The sequence below is a fragment of the Perca fluviatilis genome, chromosome 4 (genome assembly GCF_010015445.1).
Source record: "Perca fluviatilis chromosome 4, GENO_Pfluv_1.0, whole genome shotgun sequence".
NCBI classification, from domain to species: domain Eukaryota; kingdom Metazoa; phylum Chordata; class Actinopteri; order Perciformes; family Percidae; genus Perca; species Perca fluviatilis.
Window position 1 is genome coordinate 4402979 of NC_053115.1, and position 19605 is coordinate 4422583.

Here is a 19605-nt window from a genome sequence, read left to right on the forward strand (position 1 = left end):
ACCTGACAGAACTATCACATGAACGCTGAACACTAGGCAACTCATATCATAGAATGCACGCTTATTTTAAGAGGACTGTCTGCAGTGAATGTGTCTCACCAATCACGGTGGGTGTGGTCTTGAAATAACTTCGTTTATGATTTGACGCTATATAAAGAAAATTTACTTTACTTAAGAAGGCACTCTTCCAGGGTATATTAGTCTTCTCTAAAATGAATGATCCAGGCTGAGGATCCTATTTTACAGGAGGACCTCAGAGCTTCTCCTTACTAAAGCTTAGAAGTGGTGTACATGCATGCATAGTCTAGCTAGCTGTCTCAATTTACCCTAAATAGTAGACGGGCTCTGGCTTCTACCATAAAAGTAAGTAATCACAATCCATTTAAACAGTTATGAAAGACACAAAAACATGTGTGCCTATGTTTTAGTTTTTGATGATGAAGCATAGTGATATGAGATAGGCCACTATATTCTTTTATTCTGACCCGATGCTTTAGCCCTTACATTTCTGGTCGGGGCTGTGCAACGCCTTGAAGCTCTGTCAAAAATTTCACTTTTCTATCATGCAGTTGTGTGTAGAGCTGAAACATATGCCCTGTTTGCTGGGTGTGCCTGTGATAATAATCTCGGCAGATGGGACTTTAAAAAGTGCACAACTTTCCTGGGCATGGCCAGGGAAAATCCCTTCACACTATTGTATGTAAATCAGCAGCTGCCAGCATGTAAGCAGTTTGTTCAAAGAGCTAGAGCAGGCAGTGACGCTAAACAGGACCTGCTTATCCACAAGATTAGCCATTATCCAAAGTGAAGACAACATATTGCCTTTGTAGTTTTTACTGGAAGCAATTGAACACAATATTAACCCTTTGTTTTTTGTTTATAAGCAGAGAAATGTGCCATTTTAACAAAGTCCTCCATGCAATTATAGGCCACCCAGAAGCTTTTTAATCCACAATGGAATTACATTGTCTGTGTAGAATTATTAATCCTAAAATCAAGTCACAACATCTCCAATACGTCTGCATGATAGCTAACAGCTGGGCCTTTCCAAAGAGTGCTTCGGTGCCTTCGTAGCCCTTCCAGAAGCTTAGTAATCCGGCCTGAAACTTCAGTGACTTTTCAGAGACTTTGCACAGTAATTCCAGAATGATAAATCCAGGACTGTATGGCTGTTTCGTCATCTTTTTGTATAAAAAGTTTTCTTTTACTGTTAGCTACTGCCATCTTGGCTGCTGACTGTCTTCACTGATGGCTGTGTCAACCAATCACATTATGTCATGTCAGAAGACAGGCAGCTTGCACAGCGAATAGATTTTCCTAGCAGGAGGGCCTTGTATGTACTGTGTGTGTGTGTGTGTGTGTGTGTGTGTGTGTGTGTGTGTATATTGCAGGCAGACACAATTATACAATTATGTCAGGTGAAGCCCTGGATGTGTAAATGAGTGTGATTTGGCCTCCTGATGTCTAATAGCAGACAGGAAATGACATAACTAACCTTTTGGATAAAAGCAAATGGAATTTTCTAAATATCTAAATAGTCTAAACATCTAAATAGTTTCATATTTGTGTTAGTTACAGTGTTTATTTTAATTTTGCCTGATTGCCAAGACTTGGTAGAACAATTTTTAAAAGCCAAAAAGTCTTACACATAATTGTGTGATTTCAATACATTTCTGTGAGATCAAATTTGTAACAATTCATGAATTCATGTGACATCATTGCAGCATGATGATGATGTCTATAACTTGACAAGCATTACACAAGGAAACTAAGCATAACCACGCATGCATATTCATATTTTCTTGCTGTCATTGTCTGGGGCTGTCATTCATGATATCAGCAGTTCTCATCAGCTGGTTACATCATCATGCAGCTGCTGTCTCTTTTTCAGTGGTGGGATGTAACTAATTAATCATTAGTCTTGCATTGCCAGTTCTATCTCCACAGCACTGTGGAGTGAGGTCTGGCTGCACCACAGATGCATTCTGGGATAGGAGCAACAAACACCGTGGGTTGTTAGCATTTCTTTAAACCAATCACAATCGTCTTGGGTGGCGCTAAGCTCCGGACGCAGCGACGGTGGCTCTGCTAAATAATCTCGGGAAGGAACTTGTGTTGGTGGAACATTTGTACCCCGCAAAAGAAAACACCACATACAATATTAACTGAAGTTAACTGTTCCAACAATACAGTAAGGTAGGCTTAATGTAATTTGCTCTTACCAGTGTATCGCCGTGTGAACTTTTTCACAACAATCCCACCAATCGGTCCCAAAACGTCGCAGTTAGAGAGTAAGTGCCGTAAGCATATTCTTTGTAAATCTTTACAATCATTCCCCCGAAAGAACAAAGCAGGCCTGCCTTGTTGCACGATCCAAATTTTCTTCAAAACTTGCCGTTGTTAGAGTGTAGCTTGCTAGCTCGAAGTTTGTTTACCGAAGCGAACAGTTTGAGAACGGCAACACAAAGAAACAAAATGTACTGTCGTTGATCCAGACTAGTTAATAGCTAACTCTGGTAATGCTAAGGAGATAAATAACTAAATCATTTAAATATGTGCAAAAAGCACAAGATCACCGATATGCTATTTCCTCGGTGGCGCAGTTAGGGGTGCATTTCACTCTTTACGGGTGCTTTGAGAATTGCATGGTTTCTTTTTGTCTCATTTATGCAGCAGCAAAAGCCGAACAATGCTTTTGTCAGTCTGATCTTTGCAAGTCCATAACTGGAATAACTACTAGTCCAGCCAGTATGCACTGGTGCCATGTATCACTCAAATATGCCAAAAAAAAATAGTTTTGCATTTTACTGGAAATATGCTCTAATTAGTTTAGTGACAGTGATGGATAGCTTACTCAAGAACGTTTGTGTGGAAATGATGGTGGCACATGGTGGATGATGGATTACTGAGTGTAACATTACTCGACAGGTTTACGGACCTTCTGGTAAACAGGCAAACCTGTCTAACTACCCGTTAACTGATAACATTTTTTTGTCTTACTTTCTTCGGCTAAAATACCAAACAAGTGTCTCATTGAATCAAGCTGCCTCAAAGATCAGGTTCAGATGAAGCGAAAGGAGACGGTTGCAGCCACGTGTTCTTTATCAGATTATTATTATTTTATAATCTTTTATAGGTTTTGTCTTATGAATGATTCTGAAAGCAGTCGCGAGATCGCGGAGGAACAAAGTAATGCGAAGCAGGGTTCAGTTCATAAACATTTACAATTGCTCCATTCCCTGCCGCAACATGAGGCTCCATAGAAAAATGATAAAAGATACCATCAGAGCATTTGTTTAAGCTTTGTGTAGTTATTGTTTTAGTCATGCTCTTTTAAGGTCAAAGTCTGTAATTGCTATCGGCTAAATAAAGATATCAGAGAGAAAACATTCTGCCGAATGCATGGGTGCAGATTTTATGTTTGTGATGTGACAACGACAGCCAGTTAGAAAATGAATAAGAGAAGGAAAATTTGGAGATGTTCTGTTGGGTTTTATTTATGTAGGTAATATTGTATGTTCAGCCAAAAGAACCACTCTATGCAGGGCCTTGCGGTCCTGTTCGGTCCTGTTCGGTGCTGTTTCGGTACCAGGCAGTGATGTTCCCTGTCAGGACGCAGGACACATTTTAGAAGTTCTGAACTGCTGCTCAGCTTGTCAGATGTTGGGTAAATAAGCAACAGCCCCTGTAGTGACCCCTTTGCCTATCAAAAGCACGCTCACCATGGTTGCTGATTGATCAGTGTTTCCTCTAGGATTTTTTTTTAGCAGAGGGGGCAGGTCCAAACACCCCCCTCCCCCACTTGGCTGCAACACAAAAAAATATTTATTCACCTCTATTCACACACACGATGAGGCATATTTTCAGTTGTGATTTAACTGTATTTTTTTATATTTTGACTATATAGGCTAACTTTGAGCTTGAAATATAGGCTAAGCATTCTGTAGCAAATAACAATAAACCCACTATTAATTACATTATCTTAATGCAGTGTATAAATAATGCACCTAAAATACAAACGTGAGCAAGGGCGTTGAGCAATCGCTATTATATCAAATCAACAGCCACGTGCAATTAGCTCGCAGGTGAAGAATACAAACAACGAAAATCACCAGTTGACTAAATTTAAATTAGCGAGACCAGGCTTAAATGAACTGACAACAGAAGTTATAGACTTACAGTTCTCAAGGACATACACACACAATCTCAACTGGCTTATCATCCAGACAGCTAGTCTCTTTTTTTCCTTTCTCCCTTTTTCTGCCGAGTGACCGCTCTATTCTCCGACATGCACTCTAACAATGCAGCCCTATTTCTGATACCGTGGGGGGGGCAGAAAAGTTGCCGTGGGGGGCCGCCACGGTCAAATCAACATAGGGGAAAAACTGTTGATAGCCTATTTGGTGCAATAGATGACCAAATGTTCATTGTTTTCAATACAAAGACCAATTATTTCTTTGCGTTTGTTAACAAATTACAGCAAATTTTTCTCTTATTAGTTTTTTTTCTCACTCACAGAAAAGAAAACGTAATATTCCATTACCGCACTGTCAAAGCAATGTTTGGTTCTGCATCCGCAACACCTGAGTCCAGTTACCTCTTGATTCTAATACCTTATTGTAATTGACAGTGAAAAACTGCATCAAGTAGCAGGAAGTTCAACGTAAACCAAAATGTCTCTTACAGCCCTTTTAGCTCTTCATCTTACCTTTCTTTATGTGCCTAAAGAGTCTGGTGAAGAAATGACTTTAATTAAGTAAAGACTGTGTCAAGGCTGTGATTGATTTGGTCAGGTGCTTGAAGAATGATGAAAGATTAATTGCCCTTCGGGGACAAATAAAGGTCTTGAACTTGAACTTGAGATCTGCTGCTGTGTTTCGTGAGTGTGAACTGAAGAAACAGACTGAATTAGACTGCTAGAGACTACTGAAATCTGTTTATTGCTGAAAGAACTGAGCAAACAGGAGGCAGAAAGCAAATAGATTATCAGATAGATCTGAACAGATGATGTCTTTGTGAGCAGCAGCATTCAACAACACATTCTTGTAGCGTCGCAGGCACTTTCCAGAGTCGGGGCGTCGAGTTGCCCGCTGCTCGTTTGCATAAAGTTGAATGCACGCTACTTTATGCAAATCAGGGGCATACAGCTCCACTCGCCGCCTCTCAAAAACTCACAAAAATCTTTTAAACTGACTATTGTCAATCCTTATTCTTTATTTCTTACATAAAATGTTTTCAGAAACACATTTCAGTGAACTATTTTCGTAAAATAATAAAATGGCCACCATGTTTGTCTGTTTAGAAATTTGGAAGTAGACAGCCCCACGTGTGAAGCGTTCGTCCAATCAGGTGCAGCCATTGCGGTTGTAGGAGGGTGGAGCCTATTTTTTTTTTGCTTGTTAGTGGTCATTGAAGAGAAACTTCTAGTGGTGAGCCCATCAAGCGTCCGATGCAAGGGGCCCAGAAAGCTCCAAGTTCCATCTGTGTTAGTTGGGTTCTAGTCATTGGATCCATTTCAAAATTATTTGGTAATATGCACTCCAATCATATGAATATTAATAGGTTTTCCTTTAATGGGGCTGTCAGTCAAGTCTCCCCAAGCAGGTCAGTCTGACCATGTATTTAACTGTCACAGTCATATATCTATATACTATATGTGTATGCATGAATTAATGTATCTGTTGTCCCTTCAATGTGCTCTATTTTAATTGATGCTACTAGCAGAGTTTCAGGAGCAGGGCCACGCCTCAAACACGGTGTTCCGGTATTCCTATAAATACCCACCTAACCCTCTCATCTCATTCGCTCCCGCATTCTGCACCCCTCCCTCCCACCCTCTTTCTGTTCCTCTCCTTTCTCCTCTTCTTTAGGTCCTAAGGGGGTCCATCTCCCCAAACGTAGTCAACATCAAGTCAACTAATGGCTACAAGTGACTCTAGGTCTCGCATTCCAGCGATTCCATGCCTCGCATTCCAAACATCTTTCATTATTTAACTGTTAAAAACGTATCTGGTTGATAGTGTGGTCCTTGCTAGTGAATTGTCTGTTGTCTGTTGCCTTGTATGTTTTTGACATGCTCTATTTAATAATTGTGTGTACACCTTGTATCGGTGTGCTATCTTGGCCTAGCCTGACAAGCCAGACCCACATCAAGATGTAGACTAGGGTGTGTCTAGATTTCTAGGCTAATCTTAGCCAGGTCTCCCTCAAAAAAGAGATTTTAATATCAAGGGACTCCGTGGTTAAATGAATATCAAATAAAAAATAAAAATAAACAATGTGGTGAGCAGAAGACTAAAGCTGTAATACAGCCATTTTAATCCCATCACTTTCTTACAGCGCTCATCTCAACACAATGTATATCAGACCCAGCTGTCTCTCACACATGTAGAAGCCAGAAGCGGTAAATCCAACAGTCCAGGATAGAACCACAAACTAAAGTGGGTGTACTCTCAACTGCTGAGGTAAGTCAGAGGTGACAGAAGCTCAGATGCTGAATGTTGAGGAATGATACAATTGTGTATACAGGAGCTATCTGCTACATAAATGACATATCCTGAATATGAACATATTGTGTTTTTCCCTTTTCTTCATTTCAACACATTCTCACTCCAAGCGCGTAAAAAACCCACACTTGATCAGGTGCCTTTGGCGTTTAGTTACTGACGCAAAAAGTCTCCTTTAGCGTTTCAGTCAGACGTAATTTTTTACCGTGCAGAGTAAAACCAATTAGTTAGGGAATGATTGTAGGTAGGGACACATTCACCACCCTAACCTTCCACCAGTGGTGATATTTGATGTTCTGGGTACCCCTTTGGTGTCATTTTTCAACACCGTTGGTCTTGACCGTAAACATCACTTTCTGACGCAGTGGTTCGGGACCGAATTGGTGATATTAATGTTTTTCAATGTGCATGGTTAAACTACTTAGTTAGGGTTAGGGAAAGATCGTGGGTGGGCTTAAAAAATGTACGTTACTGTGACACTTGAAACAAGTTGTATGTTGTTTGACCCATCCACTGCCCCAACCTGCCTCCTTATGTGCATGTTAGGTCTTTCATACTACTGGCTACCGTTGTCGCTCTTTATATTACGTCATCTTAGGGCGCTGACACACTAACCCGATAATCGGCCATTGGACAGTCTGGCGAGGTCAGTGACTCGAGTCGGTTCGGTGTGTCCCGTGCCGTGTTTAGTCGGAGACAGGGCAGTCGGGACTCACCCGGAAATGGCGAGCGGAATGAGCGTGACTAGAGTCTCTCAAAATCGGAGGAAAATCTGACCTTTGTTGATCTGAAATGAAGACAGATTCAGCAACTGCAGGCCTATTTCTCGCTTAAAATGTTTTCAGAAACATGTTTCAGTGAACTATTTTAGTACAATATGAGATCGTATTCTGAACGAGTTTTCCGGAGAAAACAAACCCATGTGACGCGTTCGTCCAATCAGCTGCCGGTTTAAATTTTTTGGGCAACAATACAGAGTAGCACCGCCTGCTGTTATGGAGACGTATTACGTCTCGTCTCTTCGGTGTGTTCTGAGGCACTTTTTGGACCAACTCGGGGAGACTGATCAGTCCGACTGGCTTTTCTGCCTTTTCTTTTAACTGCTTGTACAGCGCCGAGGACAAGCTGCTGCGCTGCCCTGTACGTCCCATACAGACGCTAAAGGGTGATTTTTGCGTCAGTATTTAATGAGTTGGGAATGAGAACGGGTTGTTCATTTACCTATTCAAGGTGGAAATACTCTAGCACCCTATAAAAATCACTGTGTGCAAAAAATGTGCAAAAAAAATAAAAACATACAAGTGTAAAGACCCGATGTCTGGGACCAGGACAATCCCAGATGTGGAAGCCAGATGTCGTGATTACTTCCAGGAGTTGTGGGGAGGGTCCTTCACCATGGCACATAAAGTGTGATTACAGCATTCACAAACACACTAAAGCAAAGTCAACACCCTGACTCATACACACACAGCTATTCTACTCTCACAGATTCATATGGACTATGAATATGTATCACTATCAATCAACAACAGTATCAACCTGAATCATCTGTAGTGATGATGTACAAGTATTGATGATGATGATGATGATGATTCCCAACTGGATTCCTGTGTCAACAGAGAGAAAGAGAGAGAGTTTTGAGTTTTTTAAAAACACTTCCATGTAAAGTACATTCATTACAATACACCGGTTAATGCCCCACTTCATTACAGTGCTCATATTATGCTTTTTGGCTTTTTCCCTTTCCTTTGTTGTGTTATATATCTTTTTGTGCATGTAATAGGTTTACAAAGTGAAAAAGCCCAAAGTCCACGCCAAAGGGACTTACCATCTCCAACAGAAAACACTGTTCACAAACTGCTCCAAACAGCTCTATTGCAGTTAACGCAGACCTCACAGAAAGACCTGAAACTGTGTTGGATTAACTGTGATAAAAATTAGCAAACAGTCCTAGACTAGGTCAAAGCCTAGTGTATGACTGTTGTGGTCAAAAAAGAATGAAATGGAAAAATCTGGTGCAGTACAATATATATGTTTGTCTCTAAATATTTCTGAGTTTGAATTAAATTCTTTATTGGTCTTTTGTTGAAGAAGGAATGCAGTGCAAAAGCTGTACAACAATGAATGTCCAATTTGTCTAGTCTAGGAGTTTACTGGAGTAATTTTAGTTAGTGAGGAGTAGAGAACGCCAAGACCAGCGGAGGAGGATGTATAGCTGCAGCTGTGCTGCTCTTAGTTAACCACCCAGATCTCTCAGATCATCTGGGGCAGGTTTGCTTGCCATCCCCAGAATCAGAACCAAAAAGGGGGAAGTAGCGTTTAGTTTCTATGCTCCACATATCTGGAACAAACTCCCGGAAAACTGTATGTCGGCACCTACTCTTAGCGCTTTTAAATCAAGGCTGAAGACCTTTCTTTTTGACATTGTCTTTTTTTAATTCATGGTAATGCATTGTGAATTTTATTCCTGTATTCTATTTATTTAAAATGTTGTATTCATTGTTTTTATTTCTGTTTTAATTATTTTTAATTTCTAACTGTGTTTTAATTGTTTTATCTAAAGCACTTTGAATTGCACTGCTGCTGAAATGTGCTATATAAATAAAATTACCTTGCCTTATGCTGCTATAGTTTTAGACTGCCGGGGGACATCCTCTGACACACTGAGCTCCTCTCTCTTTCCATCCGAGTGCCTTCATGTCCCAGTAATGCGTTTTCATTGTTTTCTCGCCCCGAAAGTTTTTTTGGATTGGTGTGGCACCCAAATAGTTGTTTACAGCTGCTGACGTGGTCCTGCTCAACGCCCTGCACTGCTACTGCTATTATTTCTAATCACAGTTCTACTATCCTAATTGTTACTATAATTGCCACTGTTCATCAGCTATAACTATTATGAATCATGTAGAGTCCTACGTTAGGCCATGAGGTGGAACCAAGGGAGAACTTGCTTGGATGCGTGTTCTGCGTGCCAATAATCAATGTCCACAATCTGTCTGCATTTCGGTGCTTTGACCCATTTATTTTCCTGATGGCCTGCTCACCGTCGCACAAGCAATACAGACCATTTCATTTCATTTCTGGTTTAGTTCCATTCATTTTCTTTTGCACACAAATCAAACAATGGCACGCAAACCTGACACGGTGAAAAGCTGTATGCTTTCCGCTTTTTTCACACACCTGTGTACCTGTGGCTGATTACCTGTATGCCTTCCCAAAGGCAATGCTCCACCCAGTGTTCAAACATAAAACTGCAGATTAATCAGCATAACCAATATATAAACAGAGAAGGCAAAAGTACTCACTTCCCGTACTCAAGTAGAAGTACAGATACTTGTGTTAAAAAATACTCTGGTAAAAGTAGAAGTACTGATTTAACTTCTTTACTCAAGTAAAAAAAACAAAGTACAGCTTGGAAATGTACTTAGAGTATAAAAGTAAAAGTAGCCTTGCGAATGACTTTTTTATGCAAAGCTACCTGGACCACACAAATGTTACTAGAGTGCAAGCTGAGGAACTTCAGTGGACATGGAGAAAAGGTTCTTTATATGCCATTGCCTACATTTTAAATGGATGTCTGCCAAGGCCTAAAACATCACATATATGATTATTGTGACAGAGACTGGGTTAATAAGATTCTGACTGAGTAGCAAGATATGAATTCAGTTGTGATTCTGTGAGAATTCACAGATCCAGTTTCTCTATTTTAATCTTCCCCTTAACATTTAAAGGAATCTACATGTATGTGTGAGTGCTCAAATATGGCTTCTGGAAAGAAAATAAAGGATTAAATATGAATTACTAAACAGACATTAATTAAGAAGTTCCCCATACTTTAAGAGTTACACAGTACATTCTTGATGCCTAAACATCTCTCTCAGATAAGGCCAAGGATGATTGGGAATGTCTTGCTGCTTATCTGCTGAATCTCTGGGATCTCTGTTTTCTTCATTTTCAATCATGTCGCCGTCCATACTACTAGTGCTAACGTTACCGTCCATCAAGCTGCAATGATTTGCCGCGAATGAATGTCGCCGAATCTGTCGAGCCGTCTTGTAGTGGTGCATCAAGTGCAACGTACAGTATATTCCCATCCAATTAGATTGAATTCGGTATTGATTATGGGGAAAATAATAACGGTTACTTGTAAGTGAGGACTAGATTAGGACTGTATTTAAAGCTGATTCTGGTTTCCAACTTCGCCCCAGGTGTGTCTGTTAAAACACGGACGGAGACAGCTTCTCTCTTTTGATGCTTTATTCCAATCGAGCAACAGTACAAACATGGGCATGGGTAGCTCTGCTATGGCTGTGTGTTTGTGTGTGGTTCTGCAAAGAAATAAATAACATTGTAAAGGCTACCATACACAATGCATAGGAATTATATATATATGCTAGCAAATAATAACAATAAACACACTAATTACATTATCTTAATGCAGTGTAACTACTGTGGCATGTAAATAATGCACCTAAAATACAAATGAGAGCAAGAGCGTTCGCCATTATGAATCAACAGCCACGTGCAACCTAGCTAACAGGCGAAGAACACAAACAACAAAATCACTAGCTAACCTACTTTAAATTTACAAGAACTATAGACCAATACAATAACAGGCTTAAATGAACTGACAACATAAGTTATACGACTACACATACACACACAATCTCAACTGTTCTCCGTGTGGCGCGTGCGCCCGCTCGCGGTGTGAAGGGCGTTGTACAGTAGTCGCAGCCCAGCTGGCGCGGGCAAACGTGACGTCATGGAATCGCCGTAAGTATTTATACCTGTGCTGGGGGTCGCGACACTAGTTGCAGTCTTCTCCTGAACAGAGGTGGCGCTAATGAGGAAAGGCTACAGATTTTGCTATTTCTATGGACTAGAAGAAGAAGAAAAAGGTAAACAACGGCAGAACTGGCAGCAGCAGCATTGCCGTCAATGCTTCGATCTGATTGGATGAGCTACTTGGTGGGATCAAGCCTTTCATTCGCCATAAAGGAACTCATCTTAACCCAGTAAATTTGCTTCCTGTTTCCGCTTTGTCGCACTTTTCAGCGGTGCACTATAAATCCGAGCGCGCCAGCAATTTGGTCAGATAATCCGGTTTGTTTGGGGTGGCGTGAAAGTTCATTGGCACTCTGGTCTGGAATAGTCTGTCAGAGACCTTTGTTGCATGTTATACCTCTCTCTCTCTCTCTCTCTCTCTCTCTCTCTCTCTCTTTGCCTGTCTCCACATTACATTATTAAAGATCAGATTTTTCCTTTCACACTTACTGTGGTCACTGTAGAATGTCAGCCAGCTTCTCATGATAGTACTCATAGTTATCTTTGCAGTCCTCCCACAGGTTCAGAGGTTCATCCTCGTGCTCCACAAATGTGTCCCAGGTGTAGGAGAAGTCCAGAGGCTTCATCACCCTTAGCTTACATCCAGCAGCGTGTAAGGCCTTGAGTCCGGCCTGGATCTCTGGTTCCTCCCACTCAAACAGCCGAGCAGCAAAGATGCTCAGCCTGACGTTTTTCTTGGCGTTCAACACTTCGGCTATCTTTGCAGCACAAGCAGAGCATGGACTGGAAGACACATACCTGAAAGGAAAGTGGCAAAATTAAGAGAAACATAATTTTCCAAAACAATTTCACAAATATCTGACTATAATTGTATCAGTGCATTACAAGGATAATCAGATTAAGATGCATTTAATGTATGGACAAAGAATGTTTTCATTATTGTGTATACGTGTATTTACATGTATTTTTAGCTCTCTGAGATGGAAATGAGGAACTTGACACACTTGGTTGAACCATAGACTGTAGAAATAATGGACGAAGCTTCCAGGTCTGAAAAGTGAAGCCAATGCGGAAGTGCCTTAAACCTGGATTCTATCTTAATTCCAGCAGGGGGCGACTCTACTGGCTCCAAAAAGAAGTCTGTTTCCATAGAAGTCTATGAGAAAATTACCCTACTTCTCACTTGATTTATTACCTCAGTAAACATTTTCATAATGAGATTATGCCCTCAATGCAGTGCAATTGCAGTGTCCTGACAAAGCGCAATGAAAAATGACACCAAAGGGGTACCCAGAGCGACAGATATTGTCGCAGTGGGCTTTTTATTGTCGTTTTGGTGCTGGGAGTAAGACTGTGTTGAACAGACCCATAATATATCATGGATATATTATATGCATGAATGGCTACACAATGTATAGGTTTATGTGTGGATTTAAGAGCATCTATAAGAGTGCAAGTTTCAAAATATTAAAAACCGTCATGGAAACAACAAGGAACATATTGTCCAGACTGAAAATAAGTTCTTGTAATATGCCACATTCTCTGTGCCACATACCATCTGACAGTTTAAGAGAGGTATGTACCAGGTGACTGTGTATTTGAGTGCAGGGTCGTAGTTCGGCAGGCACTGTGTGAAGAAGGCCTCCTCAGCATGAAGCCCAGCGTGCTCATCCTCCAGACAGCCCCTTAGTAGCCCATCGGCTGTCCCGTTATCCACCAGGTAACACAGAAAGGTCTTGTTGCGGCCCGAGGAGTATTCCACGTTCTTGAACTGGAACTTATAGGAAAAAGGATCAATCCGGTCCCTGTTTAAAAGAGAATAAATGAAAGAAACATTGGAATGTTAGATAGCAAAACCAATATGGGACTGTTTCACTCATATCTGACGTTGTCAAAACGTTATTTCGTTGACAACCAGGCCAAAAAACAATAGCGTCTACAGGTCGATTCGGGAACCCCTGATACTAACCTGTCGTATAAAACACACACACACACACACACACACACACACACACACACACACACACACACACAACACAACACACACACACACACACAGTTGAATAAACACACACACCTAAGGATAGGCTCTACTGCAGTATGGTATGGTCAGGCTGACATTGTTTTCGGTGTGTGCTGAGGTGTTGGGTACATGATTAAGATCAGAATATGTGTTTATCGTGCCCACAGTACAAACACCAAAGGCACCTGACCAAGCATCACTTTTTAAGGCGCTGGGAGTGAGAATGTGTTGGGATTAAAGGTTAGCCTGTATTTGGTAAAAAGCTAACCTTAACACAGACATTCTCACAGACGTCTCTTGGGACGGTATTACCAGACGCTACAGAGTGGTCCCAATCCTTAATCCTGATCCTCGTTGATCGATTGTCAATAAATGCTGCTACGGCTACGTTTCCTGAAACTTATTCAAGACTTAGAGAAAAATAATCCCTCTAGAATTTCTTCAACACATACCATGTCTTTTACTGTGTAATTCCTGCACCAAGAGCCTTTGATAACAACACAAATGCCACCTCCGACCTTGTTTTCCCTGAGTTTTTATTCCTATTAATGCAAACATTTGAGAAACCTTGTACCTGAACGAATGTATCTGGGAAATCTCCCTGAAGCCAGGTCTCTCGGTAAATCATGTGAAACATTAACTGAGTTTGATCTTGACCTTGGCACCTGAAAGTACCACCAGGAAGAATTTGTAAATCATCATCACTTTTGAATGTATTCAGCGTTTACCAACTGCACAGGCCTGGCGGGTCGCCAAGCCAACTGGAACCAGAAAAAACTTTATTTTTACTGCCAAAAAATAACACCAAATATCCATTGTGTTTCCCCAACAGCATAACACTGCCATGAACAGTCCATAAACGAGGCAACTGTCCGTGGTTACATGTAGTTCACATCTGTAACAGCAGGACAGTCAAATGTGTTATCTAAACTGCTAAAGTCAGTTGAACAGGTGAAGCGACGATAACGTTGCCGGTAGCCTAACGGCTACACGACACAATAACGTGCTGACGTATTCGTTGTTGTTTTTAGCTGAGCTGGACCAGAGAATATTCGGTTAAAACAGATCTGTGATGCTGTTTTCCCCTTATTGTTCTCTGTGAAGTTTGCTGGAAGTGATTATGGATTATGGAAGTTATTTGGAGTGAGCGCTACGTTGGACTCTGTTTAAAGAAATTGGCCTTTTAAATGCTACATTGCTTGAAAGGAAATGATGGGAGTAAAACGCAAGCCAGCTTTAAAAGTGACTTATTTTCTTTTGAAATAAGTGCTGTGCCCCATCCGACCCATGCGCCAGGCTAATGCAGTCAACCTAGGGATAGTCTATATATACGACGTTCCACTTCTGGGATTGCTCCGGTGCCGCAGGAAATTCTGAATTCTGGTGGATTTGTGAGGACTATGGTTAACTGCTCCTCAGATCTCTGCAGGGTAAATCCAGACAGCTAGCTAGACTATCTGTCCAATCTGAGTTTTCTGTTGCACGACTAAAACAACCTTTGAACGTACACGTTCCACCCAAACTAGTTCTTTCCCGAGGCTATTTTGCTGCGGCTCCGTGCGGAGCTTAGCGCTGCCCATGGCGATTGTGATTGGTTTAAAGAAATGCCAATAAACCAGAGCGTGTTTTTCTCCCATCCTGGAATGCTGTGTGGACTAGTCAGACCCTCCTCTGCAGCGCTGTGGAGGATAGTCTGGCAAAGCGAGACTAACCTAGGGGAATCACTGGTATTAAACCTCAAAAAGTCGAGCTGTGAGTTGATTTTCATATTTGCTAATGAATGAACCAATGAAAAACAGATTAAAAAATAACAGCACCGCTTGCATTAATTGGGAAATAATTCTCAAACACCGTCAGCTTGTTATACTCGGCTGACCGATGCAAAAACCCTGGTGTGGTCCTTTAAATAGATGACAGGATCTACAGCAGGATTAGATATCACCACAGCACCTGTTTCTGTTTGAGTCGAGCGAACATGAAGGTTGGTGAGATGGGTGTCAGGTTGAGAAGGTGGGGGCAGACTGCAGCAGCAGGCAGAGCTAATTTCAAACCGTCTACATGGCTGAGACTGGAATTCCTATGCATTATTATTAGACTTGTTGTCATGTGACCCAGCTCTTATGGTGGTTCCCAAACTTTTTTCTGCAGGGCCCCCCCCTTTTGTAGATACAAATATTTTCATGCATTTTCAAGGCAGTCCTTTCACGAACTTGTCCATGCTTTGCTTTGGGAACCACTGTAACCAACCAGTACAGACCACATCCCCCCTCTCTCTCTCTCTCTCTTTCTCTCTCTCTCTCTCTCTCTCTCTCTGTATCGAATCAGTAAATAACTTTTAAAAATTATTATCATTAAATGAACAGAATGATGCATGTATCTCTTGGCTCCCACCCAGCTGAGTGGTTCTCCAGAGCCAGCTGTATCCTTTGGGGCAGACAAGCTGCTGTTGCTCTTGCTCTCTTTCTTGCTCCATACTGTAAAACCAACCTGCTAATAATAATAATAATAATAAGGTGGTGGGGTAGCAGATATGGATGCATGATCATTTGCATGCAATCAAATCGCAATCATGTCTGAGCAACATTTTTTATAGAAGAAATTTATATTGAAAATAAGTTCTGCAGTAACAAACACATGGGGCCCTATCTTGCACTCAGCGCAATTACCTTTGTACACCGACGCATGTATCATTCCTATTTTGCACCCGACGCACAGCGGCTTTTCCCTCCACAGATGCACGTCGGTAAATTAGGGAATGTATTTGCGCTCCAGGGGGCGGTTCAGCGAAAAGAGGAGGCGTGTTCAGGCGCAAATGTTCCCTGGTGCTATTTTGCAGTTTCAGAAAACAATTCCGCCACTGACCAGAAAAAACCTGGTCTAAAGTCAGTGGCGCTAGTCTAAAGTCAGTGGCGCGTTATTCAGATGCTATTTTAGGGGCGCATGCTTGGTCATAATGTAGTGTGTGCACAACGCGCATACACTTCTCTCATCTACAGCAGTTCCCATTTTTGAAAACCATACATAATTACAAAGAAAAATATTACTGAAAATGCGCTTCAGGTGTTTGGATAGATCAGGAGGCATTTTACAGTACAGTCCTCAAAAAGTCCCAGCATTCTTTGTGGCTTGTTGTGTTTTACACATTTCCATGAATCATGGATGTGTTGATGACATAAATGAGGAAATATTAGAGGACTTAAGGAGACGTGATGTTGAACTACGGCGGGATCTGGTCCGGGAGTGGCAATGCGCGATGTGCTCCTGGCGGAGCGGGTGGACGGAGATGGAGTGGGGGGGAGGAGGAAGGGGCACAACAGGTGCAGGTGGTGCGTTTGGAGGCCCACGCTCCATGGCTGCAGCAATCCTCTCCAGACTTGAGGTGATACGCCCGAGAGGCCGCAGCAACATCGCCACCCGGGTCAAGACGGGCATTTATTACTTTGCCGCATCTCGGACAGCTCCCGCTGGCGTGCGCCAGGCAAATCCGCCGTCATAATAGCAATCCACCATGGAACAAGCGCGCCTGCTCTTAAAGGGAATGTGAGATGACGCTCTGATTGGTTATTTTCACGTTACGCCCAAACCACACCTAGCTACTTCAGACCAACCCATTTAAAATTTGCGAGATCCGCCCACAAAGCTACTTGCGTTTGGCGTTTCATACTTGCGTTTCAGATCGTTAAAATAGGGCCCATGGTGTGTTCCATTACAAATCGGAATTTCTGAATTCCAAGTTGAAACTTTCAAATGGAACGCCCCCTAAAGTCGGATTTCCGACTCGGTTAATAGAACGCAGCAATATAAGGAATGTTTTGGACTATACTTTATTTTATACAGAAGCAGTTGCAAGCAGCGTAAGGCAGGAAACCCATGCTGAAACAGTGTAATCAATTTCAGCCTTTTTATTTTGGCAAGAGAACTTCATTGTAAATATAATCACGGTGCAAAAGATAAAGTTATCCCATTTTGTCTAATGAAAGAAGGAGAATGAGTCCCCCTCAGCATTTCTATTTGTCTCTCCGTCTCTCCTGTGGGCAGTGCATCTTTCAGTTTAACAGTCAACACACGACCTGCCATCTGATCGCACACATCCACACCAAATTATAAAAATAATACAATTAGGAATAAAGGAAATTCCTGATATTATTATAGCATATAGTGCAGTGCACACATGGTACTCCAGCGTCGGGACACAACTTTTATAGTCAGACAGAAAGTATGATTAGTTTTGCTTTCATTTCTAAAATTTTACACATATGAAAGGATGAATGCAGTGGGCCTACACACCTTAGTGTGGTGATTATAAATGATTGTGAGTGAACATTGGCATGCAAATAAGTTTCTATGTCCCATTCATTGTCTCAATGCGCTGGCGGCGCGAACGCATCGTGACGCTCTGTGTCTCTCCAGATTCTATGCCCCACCTGTCTATACTTTGTAGATCACATTGCACTTTTCTGCTTTTTTTGCACTTCTGGTTAGACGCAAACTGCATTTCCTAGTCTTTGTACTCTGCACAATGACAATAAAGTTGAATCTAATCTAATCTAATCTAATCTAATCTAATCTAATCTAATCTAATCTAGGCCGTGTGTGTGTGTGTGTGTGTGTGTGTGTGTGTGTGTAATGGCCGCGACTGTTCAAAACAATGGCGGACAGATCTGTGTGCCAAACCATCTGGTACGTCAGGTTAGTATTGTCATGCTTTTGTCAAAAAAACTTTCCACTATACGATCACAGCTTTATTTTAATTTTTTATAAACAGCAGAACTTTGGAGAAATGCCACAGAATAAGAATTACAGTGCTTAACGTTTCGTAGCTATATGTAGGAATGGTTTATGAGAACAACCTGAGATACCCATGTAAATTCATGCTGGTTTCCCCATGTGCAGATCCACATACACAACATAGAGGGAGACACATAGAAGACGTCACACGGGCACCTAATGAAGCTGCTAGTCTTAGTAAAAGCATTCTGGTGAAAAGAAGTTTGTAATGCTTTTATTTCGAAGTACGTTTTACAAGTCCCGAGTGATAGCCAATGGCAGTAGTTTACTGTAAGTTAGTTGTGTTTTTTATTTAATCAATTCTAAGTGAAGTTAGCAGTTGGTCTGAATCTATATTTGGACATTTTATTGTAAATGCAATAAAACAACCCACACAATGCACCACATAGATCATAGGTTATGTTATGTTAGGTAAGTTTGTCACTTTATAAGTTACTGGTTCAGGTACTTCGCGCACATCCACAACAAATTACAAAAATAATACAATTAATGATTGAATAAATGAAATTCCTGATATTATTATAGAGTATAGTGCAGTGCACACACGGTAGTCAGGTACTTGGCTGATTTGAACTCATGTTTAGTATGTCACACATTTAAAAATGTTACCACCTTGGGCATAAAAAGGAATTCACTCTTAAATGCCAGACAATTCACTGTAAGTGCTTCTCAGTGCAAGCATGTGGGATCAGCTCATTAGAGAATCTGAGACAGAGTAAAGGGATCATCATCCAAAACTTTGGAAATAAAAGAAATGTAGAATGAGGATAGGATACCTCACATATGCACAGCCTTAGCTCTGTCTATTAAATGGCTTCATGAACCAAACTTGGTGATATGGACCTACCCTTTGATGATTTCAAATGGAGGTAGTTCCATTGGCTCAACCTGAAAATCTCCATTCTGACCGTTGGCTGCTGCACCATTGGCAGCTGCCGCCTCAGCTGGCGGGCCCTCTCCATTATGCGCTGCCCCTTCTCCTTGCGCTCCTTGATTCTTCACTTTCTTTACATCCTTGGTCTTTTCAGCCGACTCTTTTTCTTTTTCTTCTTTCTCTTTTCTTCTCATTGGTGTACGACTTTTGTCAGCCATGGCGAAAGAACAGCTTTCTAGGGAATTTGAGAGAAGTCTGTGTGGAAAGAGTTAAGGTGAATAAAAAAAAAAAAAAAGACAAGACGTAGAAAAAGACAGGGCAGAACGCAGGAGAAGACCTGAATCAAAAAAATAAATGACTCTCCAGAAGACAGGCAGAAAGGAAGGGAGACCAAGTGAGGGGGAGGAGTGGAATGGTAGAGAGGGCAGAAGAGGGCAGGGGGAGAAAGAAGTGCAAGGAGCTAACTAAAGAGAGAGAGAGAGAGAGAGAGAGAGAGAGAGAGAGAGAGCAAGAGAGAGAGAGAGAGAGAGAGAGAGATCATTGAGGTCATTGAGGGGGTTCCCCAACAAAAAAGGGAATCATTTATTTACACTATAATTCCATCCACAAGTAACACAATGACAAAATGTATG

The 19605-nt window shown here is 41.5% G+C and overlaps 1 protein-coding gene across 3 annotated transcripts; it reads right to left on the minus strand.

Annotated features, from left to right (window-relative positions):
- Positions 1-3477: 3477 nt before the first annotated feature.
- apobec2a (apolipoprotein B mRNA editing enzyme, catalytic polypeptide-like 2a) lies at positions 3478-19400 on the minus strand. 3 transcript variants are annotated; one of them, XR_005639069.1, is made up of 5 exons: positions 18947-19400; positions 12872-13093; positions 11778-12086; positions 8046-8113; positions 3478-3806 (listed from the first exon to the last, which is right to left on the minus strand). XR_005639069.1 is itself a non-coding variant. In XM_039799202.1 (4 exons), the coding sequence occupies exons 1-3, from the start codon at positions 19189-19191 to the stop codon at positions 11783-11785; spliced, it is 771 nt and encodes a 256-aa protein (XP_039655136.1). In that variant the 5' UTR covers positions 19192-19400; the 3' UTR covers positions 7496-8113; positions 11778-11782. The 3 variants fall into 3 exon arrangements, 2 of the variants coding, with proteins under 2 accessions (XP_039655136.1, XP_039655137.1); XM_039799202.1 differs by lacking the exon at positions 3478-3806 and having other exon boundaries at positions 7496-8113; XM_039799203.1 differs by lacking the exons at positions 3478-3806; positions 8046-8113 and adding an exon at positions 10276-10831.
- Between the last annotated feature and the right edge of the window lie 205 nt (positions 19401-19605).